The following is an 11,076-nucleotide window of genomic DNA, read 5'->3' on the forward strand; positions in this document are numbered from 1 at the left end:
AAACACATTTTATATTATCAAATGTTTAAGTAAAATATATTCTGGTTTCTAATATAAAAAACCATCAATTGAACAATCACTAATTGCATTCTTAAATAAGTTTTTAAAACCATTTTATTCAACATACAGATACAAAACTTTAGCACAATTACACTCTTTTACCTAGCGCCCGCGCATTGCGCGGGACACCTCCCTAGTATTGAGACTAGGGTGAATTTCAATTTGGCCCTTCAAAGTAGATCAAAGCTTCAATTTATTTTAGCCTCTGAAAGTGAAAATTTTGTTTCGCGTAAGCCCTTCCATCATTTAAATTGCTATTTTAAATATGATTAGAAGAGCACTTCACTATCCTTTTTAACTCATTTAAATAGACATTAATTTCTCCAAAGTCCCTAAAAAAATTGGGAGATGTCACTATACTACTAAAGTTGCTTTTGCGTTATTAATCAAACTTGAATTGACAGGAGGGCTAATTTGAAACAACAAAAAAAAAAGCCAGTTTAGAGGGTTTAATTGGAACTTGCTCACTTTTAGGGTCAGAATCGACACATTGGTCTATTTTGTAAGGGCTAAATCGAAATTCATCCTTCAAGACTACTAGAACACCAAACTAAATGAGAATGTTTAACAACTTTAATTAGCATCGTAATTTCTGATCTTCCTATTTTAGCATTCAATCCATGGGATTTCTAGTCTCGAGCAACCACACAGCCCAACATATACCCAAAACATGAACAGTCCAACATGTACTCAAAACATGTTCAGCCCAACCTATTGTCCACTTTACTACATGAATGTTTGCACTTGATGGGTCGATGTGGATGTGGGCCAACCAGATTTACGCTATTGTCAGTCTCAGTTCATGAGCAACGACATGTTAGAGTGGTCTTCAGATTTTTCTTGATATTTTAAAAGTTTCCCTTTATTCTTAATTGGAATCTATTCCTTATCCTAATTAGTAGAATAGAGTCCAACCTTCCTTGTCTTTAAAAGCTTGTAATACATGGCCTGGAAAAGGATTGAGTGAAAGTTTCTGCTTCTAATACCTGAATTTAGATTGTTTTAAGTAGGGTGTCGGACTGATGAATTAGCCAATTTCTAAAGTTCAATGGCAGCCTCAAACGAGGAGGAATCACAGAGACTTGTACAAGTTTGCAGCTTCTTGAAGAAGTGATTCAAAGTTTTTTTTAAAAAATAATAATAATTCAGAAAAAGCCTTGCTCCTGTTTTTGAAGATTCACTGGTGGAAACTGAGAATACATGCTGATGATGGTAAGAAGAAGCCAGCATTTGCTGACAACCAGCTATGCTTCTCCACTCGACCATCTAATTTATTCCACTTACGAGTCTTGAAAGGAAATCCAGCTTTTAAATGATAGTAGAGCAACATCAGCACTGGAAACTGACATTCGTCAGTTGTCTAACGATTCCGTGGCCTTTGGCAGAAAAGGGCACGATCCTCATCGGGCCTCAGCCCACATTAGAGTTGCATCAAGAAATGACTATCAGCCGTAAAGATTATAAACAAACAGGTTATTGCGGTTACGGAGATGCATGCAAGTTTATGCATGACCGTGGGGGTTATACGTAGAATAAGCTCGCGGGGATGTACACAAGAGGAGTAGGAGGAAACGTTGACAGTGACCATGATGAATTTGCTAGTGATGACTGATGGGGTGCAAAGATGGTTGAGCTGCCTTTTGCTTTGTTCCATTAACTGGTGGCATTTGTAAATCCCTTCACTACTGTTTCTAGATAAGCATGAAACTGTCAGCAGAAGAGACCGTATTTGAACTCACGGCCGTGCAGCTTCCAGTATCTGCAGTGTCTTTTTTCTTTTTCTTTCTTCTTTTTGGGTATTTTTTTTCCCTTTTGGCTGATATTACACGATGAAGCTGCATAGCTGATGCAGGAAGTGAGATTTATGCTACCTTAGGCCCACTACTGAACAGATCAAGACAATAAAAAGAATGCTTCTTATCAAGAAACTAGCCTTGCATCTATCTCAATTTACTGACAGAGTGTACCAGAACTTAAAAATCAAGAAAGCTCAAGTTAGCCTATTCTTAGCGTTCAATCCTTCCTAGGAAATCCAATTCCAGAAAGAAGCTTTGAGAGGAAGCCGCCACTTTTAGTGCTATCATCTTTGTTGACGGAACTGCTGAAATTGCTTATTAATGACCAATGAGTCTCGAAATCAGGCTCCTGGCCACACTGTTGCATTGCTTTTAAGAGTTGTGATGCTTTCCCAAGGTTATTTTCAGATCGATACTTATTGATCACAGCAGAATACATCTCCCTGCTTGGAGTTTCACCTCTCTGAACCATGACATGAAGTAGCCTTTCTGCTTCGACAACTCGTCCGGCTTCACTGAAGCTGCTGACAAGAGCATTCCAAGTCTTGCTGCTTGGAATTAGGTTTCTGCACAACATCTCACTGTGGTAATCCAGAGCTGTATCCAACTTGTGATTTACGCAGCAACCGAGGACGAGATAGTCAAAACTGGTAGAATCAAGAATACTTCCATTCTTTATCATTATATTCAGAAGATCACTAGCCTTTTCCAGTTCTCCATGCTGACAGAGCCGCTTTATTATATAATCATAGATGATACTTTTGGGGATGAGACCTTTTAATGCCATCCTGTCCAAAAACTTCACTGCTTCTCGAAGGTTACCGGTTCTAAGGAAGGCCTCGACTATATTAAGTTGAATAACTGAACCATGAATCCAACCTCTCAATTCCATTTCTTGACTAAGTTGCAAGGCTTTTCCCAGCTCTCCAAGGTAACAAAGGATGCACATCACGTTTCTCAGAGCACGATTACTTGGTCTAAAACCTTGTGTAATCATAGTTTCAAGATACCTCAAAGAACGAGGCACATCATTATTATAAGATGCGCCTTTAACAATGGAATTGTAAGTTACCGCATCAAATTGCAATCCTTTACTCTGAATCCCATCAACTATTGTGTCCACAACTCTAGTAGTGTTTTGCACTAATGATAAGTGAAATAGCAAAATATTATATGTAGCAATCTGGGAAAGGCTGTTTTCTTTAAGCAAAAGCTCTTTTAAGCTCAATGCAGAAGAAAACTTGCCTGCTGCACAAGCCAGTTGCACCAAATTGCAATAAGTAGATGTTGACATGCCTACTTTCTTTCTTATCATGACACCAAGAAGCTCTCCCACTTTCTTCAAGTCATTAACTTGATAATACCCCTGAAGAAGCATATTATAAACTTCCTTGTCCAGAAGTTGCCTCTTCAGTGACATCTCCTCAAGTAAATGGAAAGCTTCTACCAACCTCCCCACCTTGCAAAGTCCATTGATCAAAGCATGGTAGACAGAAAGCTGAGCAGAAGATTGTTTTTTGATGCATATATCTTTCAGCAAAACAGCTTTCTCCAAGTTACCAGCCTTACAGACCTGAGGAATTAACTGAAGGGATACGTCCAAGCAAGGATCAAACTTCTTGGCAACCATGGCATCCACTAGCAGAGAAGCTTCAGCAAGCCTTTTCTCTCTACAAAATCCGCTAAGGAGATGGTTGTAAACCACATCATCCAAGACAAGGCCCCGCTCCAAGAGTTCCTTTGCCAATACATCAGCAATATTGGTGAAACCTCTACAGCACAGCTTTTCAATGAGCGCGTTACAAGCATCCAATGGTTTGCAACGGAATCCCATTAGGATGGCTTCAAGCAGTTCCACAGCCTCTTTCAGTAGTTTTGGTTGGCATAAGCAATTTAGAAGGTCCTTACCATCCTTCAAGGCAGGAAGCCAGATGCTGTTATGTGCAACCTCCCAGCAAAGTTGGAAGCTTCTCAAATTTGCTCTTTTGCACAGGCTTATCAGAAGAGCACTATATGTTTCATTCTCAATTTCTAACTTCATTCGTATCATGTTATCAAATATCAATTTTGCCCTGCATGTACATCCCCTTCTGCTATACTTCTGAACAAGCTTGTTTAATGCTCCCTGATCAAGTTGATAAATCAAGTAAGGCAGTTTCTCCAGGACACTGTTAATCGTCTTAATATTTATATGGGATCCAGAAAGCCTCTTGATTAATATTGATGCAGAAGAGGTAGATAATACTTGGCCCCATTGAGACATTTCATCCACCATCTTCACCGCAACTTTAATATCACCATCCATACAATTCTTCAACACAAGGGAATTGAAATCTGGAATCATGGCATCATGAAGAACATTAACCATTATTTTGTCAAACTCATGAAGATCCGTCTCCAAATAAAGTCCATTCCCAAGATCATCAAAAAACTCAGTCTTTGAAAACTGCATATCATTGTCCCTTCTAACCTTTATGGCCAGTGAATTAATCCCCAGCGAGGTTAACGCCATAGACAGGTGATCTTCGGGCAATGAGAGTCGAATCAAGCCACGACCTGCCATCTCACCAACTATGGCCTTCACTTGACCAAATTGTCTCGCTTTTAACAATCCTGACAACAGAACCCTGAATGTTGATAACTTGGGCATCACTCCCCAATCATTCATCTCTACAAGAACATCCAGTGATTGCTTCCACAGGCCCTCCATGAAGAGGGCACTCATAAGAGCATTGCAGGTATTTACGTCAGGCTTGAGGTTTCTTGACAGCATCTCTGAGAGAAAAATGAAGGCATTCTTCACACTCCCTTCAAAAGAAGTCTGACCAATCAGAATTCCAAAGGTTATTTCATTTGGAGAAAATCCTAACTGCTCCAATTCTTGCATGAATTCATTTGCTCTCTCGGCACCAAAGCTTCTACTCAAAGAACATATGACCTTGTTGCCTACTGCAACATCAGGCACTCCCCTAGTTTCAATAAGAAAACTCAGTATGTCCTCATAGTCCTTTTTCTCGCAATATCCATTAACAATAGCATCAAGAACAGCATTAGTAGGTTCGATTCCAAAAGCTAAAATGCTCTTGACAAGATTCCTGGCTTCTTGAACCCTTCCTTCTATGCACAGAAGACGTGCAACATTCTCACAAATGCGCTTTTCTCCTGCGCTTCTTTCCATCCACACCTTGATCATATCCACATAAGCTTCATACGCCAAGTGGGTTTCATTGATTTGAACCAAAGAGTCAAGAAGTGATCGGTAACATGAAAAGGATGGGGATAAACCTAGCCTTCTCATTCGATCATAATTCAACAAAGCCCTCTCCAAGTCACAATCCGCTAAATACCCTTCAATCAAGTGACTGAAGATTTCATGATAGCCCAAGAAAATTGCTTCACTATCCAACCTGGAAAGCAAGCACTCAGCTTCACTAAACAACCCCACCCGCACAAGCATTTTGGCCATAATCTTGCAGGACTGAGGAAGATGCTGAAAGTCCGAGGTCTGTTCACCAGCCCACTTATAAACTCCCCATAAAGATTCAATCTTTTTATGCTCAATGTCAAATATCCCACTATCAGATTCAAAACCCAGTAATATGTCAAGAACATCTTGAGGTCTCAAAGCAGAAACCCTCCAAAACCTCCGAATACTTTCAGGAGATATACTAGACAGTCTCAAAAAGTAATCTTTTAAAGAAAGATTGACTGAAGGCTCACCTTTATTCTTATTGCTATCCCAAATATTTGTAGACTTTGATATGACTGATCTTGCAATGCTACGGAAGTTAATTGAGGGCAACCCTTCATGGGATTCGTTTGTTTGAATCAAAGAAGGTGATAAAGATAGTTCTGGGGACTCAACGCAAGTTGTAAAGTAGCAAAAGACAGAGACCTGGGAGAGAGATTGAAGTCGGACCTGCTTGGCAGGAGGTTTGTTTAACTGGGAGCTGAAGAGTGTTTGAAGCATTCGCTTGCTGTGCAATGATATGGGTCTTCTTCTCATCAATGTTCATTGTTGGATTTTGCCTGGAAATCTTTTCTTCCTTGTTTATTGTTTAAAAATTTGGTGTCTGCAAAGGTAGAGAAGACGAGGTTGTTTATGAGGTTAGTGTGGGCCTTTTAAATGGACTTCGGAAGTTGTTGGACATACTTCGTGAATGTCGTTGCCTGAACAATGGGCTCAGATCCAGGTATCAAGGCTTAAAACTGATTTGCAGTTTAGACCATGAAAAGATCGTACGAGTAAAGGGCCCGAAAGCAGAAACTGAAAGGATTCACTTTATATGTACAAGGGAAAATTTCAGAAACCTCCCTTGAGGTTTCTAACGATTTCACTCGACCCCCCTCAGGTTTTAAAAATTATATTTACCTCCCTTAGAATAGTAAAATACCTATAATGCCCACCACTTGGTAGACAATTTTAAATTTAAGGCAATAAATTTACAAAATCTAAAAAAATTCTATTTTCCTGTCTCTTATCTATTTTCGCTTCTCTCTTTTCTAATTGATATAACCTCTTTTTATTATTTTTAATTTTGTTAATATTAGCAAATTGAAATTTACAAAAGCAATAGAGAGCAGATTATGTGTCAAATTAGAAAGAAATGAAGAGACTCACAGTGACAGAGAAATAAATAATAAATTTGATGATTGAAATAGGAAGAAGAACTAAAGATGTGAAAATAGTCTTATTTTATTTGTTGTCAAAAAAAACTTTTATAAAATGTCAATAATTACATATGGATTTCTTTCATTGGATTAGATTTTTTTATTAAGATTTTATTATGGAGGTAGAATTTATTCTCTACTTTTGAGATATTAATATTTTTAAAACCATAGGAGGGTTGTAATGACAGTTTTGGATCAGATTAGCTTGTATTGAAAATGTATTTGAAAATTGATATTTAATTTTTGGTACAACTAATTGTCAATTGGGTTTGTGTGTGTGTTTTCCTTTTTTTTTTTAGTGGCAAGTATTAATATTTTATATGTAATTTAGGATTTTTTGAACGGCTACTTGATTTTAGAACTTATGATTGGATGGTTGTTAAGGATTAAGTTTGTTAATTTATGTAAAGTGTAGAAGAAAATAATTGAGTATACTATATTTTTCTTTCTTAATTCTGTACAAAAGGGTAATTTAGAATTTTTGTGAAAAAATCTATCTTGTTGGATCTGCATTGTTACTAAATATTAAAAATATGGGAGATATATATAATTTTTAAAACCTAAGAAGAACTCTTTGTAATTGTTAAAAACCTCAGTGGAGGTTTGTGAAATTATCCCTATGTACAAAGTACTAAGGTTGATGTCAAAAAGCAGTGTACTGCTTCCCGTGGCTTAAGAAGGAATAGTAAAATGCCCGCATTTTCTTTTTCAATCTAGAGGGCCTAATGAGAATCATGAAAAGATTTACTAGTTAAATGCCTTAGGAGTAGACTTTGCTCCGTGGAAGTAAATAAAATCCTTGATCAGCTCTGGGGTAGATCAGCAGAAAATTTGAAAACGAAAGAAGGACAAAAATTAATGATGATGAATGGTCAAAACAAGGATGAAGAAATAATAATACAATCCTACTTTAAGAGGAAATGAATAATTAAAAGGTTGCGGTTTGCCAAGAGACCAAAGCAATTAATCCAGATTCATCATCTCAAGGAGTTGACTTTTGGGGTTCGCCTGTGAGAATTGAGATTAGTCTCACCATTATGGGACCGGCTAGCAGGCAAACTCGTGTGTGGTAGAGTAAACGGGGAGTATTTTGTAGACTTGTTTCATCGTGGGACCTGTGGCTCAGAGGGAGGGGAAAACAAAGAGCAGAACTGAAGGGCCAAGAAAATGAATCCAAACACAAGTTCCCTCCTGATTGGGATTGTTGGTGCAGCCATCACTCTGTCTGCCTACTCGCAGACTCTCATCTCTCCCACGCAGTGCATCACAGTTGGCCTCTTCGTTCTCATCTTTGGTCTTCTTGTTAAGGAAGGTCTCATCTCTATTTGACGCTTTTCTTCATTCAAACTTATATCCGGCCGTAAAGTAGTGAATTGGAATTAAGATGGAATTCAACCCTTCCCCTAATTTGTACTTTTTGAAGTGCTATTTCCCTGCGTTTGTTTATGCAGTACTCTTGAGCTCCTTGTTTGATGCATCATGCAAGATTACTATCATGTTTTTTTGCCTCTTTGATTTGTACTCTCTCGTTTGACAATGATATGTGGGATCTTTCCTGAATCATCTTTAGCCTCCTCTTGCAGATAAAGCGATTACATTAATGTTCAGTGGCAATCATCTACCTTTTAAGGGGAAAAAAAGTCTTCTTTTATTATTATTTTTTTTACCCTTTTAGCTATTATTACTATTATTATTATTAGTTAAGAGACAAAATGTGCCAATCGGAAGAGGGCCTGTTTAGGGATCTCTACCAGCTCAATCGTTATGCTTTGATCATGTCCTGCTTTGTCTTTGGGCTGAATTTCGTGAGTTATTAGGAATGCTCTGAAAAAGAATGTGTCTATGTCCTACTTAGAAGTTGCGATTGTAAAGCTACATGATAGTTTTGAGGTTACAACCACCCGCATAAATTTGTAGAACGCATTCAAGCAAGAGAACATCAATTTTGTACACTTTTTTCAATTAGACCGAGCTTGGCCAACTTCTTCGAAGGAAGCAAAATCACAGGTTCGCCATTTTCCTGAAAACACGTCAGATCAATAAAGAAACACCATATTATTGCCAAGAAGTAAATTACAAAAGCTGATGATATTTCCGAGCACAAGGAGTCGTGAAGAGGGAAGGTGGGAATGTACAATTACTGCATTTCTACCTGGAAAATTGGCATAAAATTTCTCAAATGCTCTGGAACTGGAAGGCCAGCATGATCCCGATCAGTTATGTATGGCAGAAGTGAAATGCTTTGGGCAAAAATATTCGGGTAACTAACGAAGCAAAAGTCCAACTAAACATTTCACGATTCAGAAGAACTCGTGGAAACGCATTTCTGGCTGAGTCCTGAGTGATCCGTAAGAGCTGATGGCACTTCATTTTGTCATCAAAACTCTAGCATGAGAAAAAGAGGCAAAGATGTAGCCAATAACAACTTGCCGGATGTTAGTACTAACACTGTGTATAAACAAGCTCACCGGCAAGTCATCCTTGGCTGCATCCCCACGACCTCGTTTCCTCATGCAAGACCTTAGATGATGATAGTATCAAATTAACCCAAAATGTAATTCGACCACGTCATAAACTATGTGGTAAAAAAAAAATTTTTGCCAGACAAACATTTTTTTGTCTCTAGGGAACATTAACTCTAGGCAGTCCATCCAATCCCAACAAAGCATACACATCTCTCTCAAGTAGCACTAAAGTAATGATTGGAGGACTTTCCCGAAGAAGAAATTAACATTCTCTGCTGCAAATTGCAAAATGAAGCAAGGGGTTTCCTAGCAAATAACAAGCGAGCATGATTGCACCAAAAACAGGGAATCCACGCATGCATGCTTGCTTTAGAAGACAGAAGCCGATTGGGCTAGAAAACCCACTTGAGACCAGAGCATAGAAGAGGAATGGGGGCTTGAAGTTGAAGCAAGAGGTGGCTAGCTTTCTGGAGCTGTTTATAAAGAAATTGACTCTTGTCATGAAAATGGCAATCTATTTCCCCCACCATTATGATAGCTTCTTTAACGCCATTCATAGCCTTGGCCAGTGATGGTCATGCATTGCCAGTGAATTACTACTTATTATGACGAATTCTTTCCCTTGCACAAAAACAGGCTTTGAACGGTCCTACTTGTTCATTGTCCGATGTAGAAAGAAAAGTTCAGGGAGATGATAAGGTTAGATGTGACCATCCACTGTTTCTATCAGCAACATAAATATTTCGTGAAGAGCTTTCCCTCTCAAATGTGTACGAACTTCTCGGTAGAACTGATGAGGGATTTGCTTGGTAATCAAAGCGCTGTCAGCATTCAGATCCGCTTCTGAACCTGCACGGATTCTGGGGCTCAGATTAGGTGAGTGAATTAACTTCAAGTGCTACTTCAAAAGATGTATCGGAGTAACTCTAAGTTCTGATATTTCTCCAGCAGTGAAATTTTTACCATTATACATAGAACTGATCACATTCTTGATTCTTCCACTGCCTCTGCCATCATATTTTCGCCCTCTGAGACAAAAAGATCGTCATATTAAGTTTCTAACACGGTTGAAATCCGCGAACTAAAACCAAAGATAAAGTGGCCAACAAGGTCATGCCAATTTCTTTGTTTAAGGAGGACTCTCTTTCTGGTAGCAGTGAACTAGTGATAATGATTAGATCTTTCTGATCATTGATAAGTTGGCATCTTTTTCTCGTGAAATCACCGTACGCTCTTCTCTTCGTGTTAATTAGTACTATATGAAAACAGCAACTAAGGATTTCCCCTCTCCTCTGTTGTATGGATAAAAAGTTTCCAAAAACCAAACACATACATGCCTAAATGTTTGTCCCCAAAAAAAGAAAAAAAAAACGCGCGCACACACACACACAGATGTGCATAAAGGAAGTCATTTTCATTTTAGTTTCTGATTTAAAAGGGTTAAGACATCCAACCAAGATAAGGACATTGTGCAAGATAGCTCATAGCCTAAGGCGAACAGCCCGACTTCTGACAATCTCATTGAAGCAAAGACGCGCTTAAGGAGACAAATCACGAAACATACACCAACTTATTTGGTAGACGAAAGGAGGCGCAGGAATTCGGGCGAATCTCGCCATTTAATTTAGTTTGTCGCGAGTTTATTGGCTTCAGAGCTTGATTCCGTTACCTAGATTTTGATGAAAACTAAAGACCCGTTTTTGTAGGAAACTAAACATTTTGAAAAGCCATATTTTCTTCCAAAAAAGTTTCTATATTTTTTATGAATACATTTTTCAATCACTTTTTTACTTCTACATTATATTTTTTTACGAAAACTCCAAAAAAAAATTGCAACCCAAACGGAAAAGCCATTCACAATTGACATCTCAGGGCAGAAGTTCTCCATCTTTTTTTTTCCCAGAAAAATGAGCTGAGAGCTTCAGCCCATAACTCTGAAGTCTGGCTGCAGAAAATCAACAAGGACCGGACCTTAGTTATAACGAGAGAACCGCAAAAGAGCTTTTTACAACTGCAACACAATCAAAGAATTCTTCCAACTGGCCATTCCCGATCACCAGATGCAAAACTGGCAGCATATCCAT

General features: G+C 38.4%; 2 protein-coding genes across 2 annotated transcripts; one reads left to right on the forward strand and one right to left on the reverse strand.

Moving 5' to 3' along the window:
* Positions 1-1,349: 1,349 nt before the first annotated feature.
* Positions 1,350-5,850, reverse strand: LOC113751370 (pentatricopeptide repeat-containing protein At5g15280, mitochondrial). The gene has a single exon (XM_027295356.1). It carries the CDS (start codon positions 5,824-5,826, stop codon positions 2,074-2,076), a length of 3,753 nt encoding a protein of 1,250 aa, XP_027151157.1. The 5' UTR covers positions 5,827-5,850; the 3' UTR covers positions 1,350-2,073.
* Positions 5,851-7,526: 1,676 nt separating this feature from the next.
* LOC113753712 lies at positions 7,527-8,128 on the forward strand. Its single transcript, XM_027297940.1, has one exon. The coding sequence runs from the start codon at positions 7,695-7,697 to the stop codon at positions 7,854-7,856; it is 162 nt and encodes a 53-aa protein (XP_027153741.1). The 5' UTR covers positions 7,527-7,694; the 3' UTR covers positions 7,857-8,128.
* Positions 8,129-11,076: the final 2,948 nt, after the last annotated feature.

The sequence above is a fragment of the Coffea eugenioides genome, chromosome 11 (assembly GCF_003713205.1).
Source record: "Coffea eugenioides isolate CCC68of chromosome 11, Ceug_1.0, whole genome shotgun sequence".
Classification (NCBI taxonomy): Eukaryota; Viridiplantae; Streptophyta; class Magnoliopsida; order Gentianales; family Rubiaceae; genus Coffea; species Coffea eugenioides.

Bases quoted from the DNA above. Each gene is read 5' to 3' on its own strand.
- LOC113751370 (XM_027295356.1), bottom strand. From the start codon at position 5,826: ATGCTTCAAACACTCTTCAGCTCCCAGTTAAACAAACCTCCTGCCAAG.
- LOC113753712 (XM_027297940.1), top strand. From the start codon at position 7,695: ATGAATCCAAACACAAGTTCCCTCCTGATTGGGATTGTTGGTGCAGCC.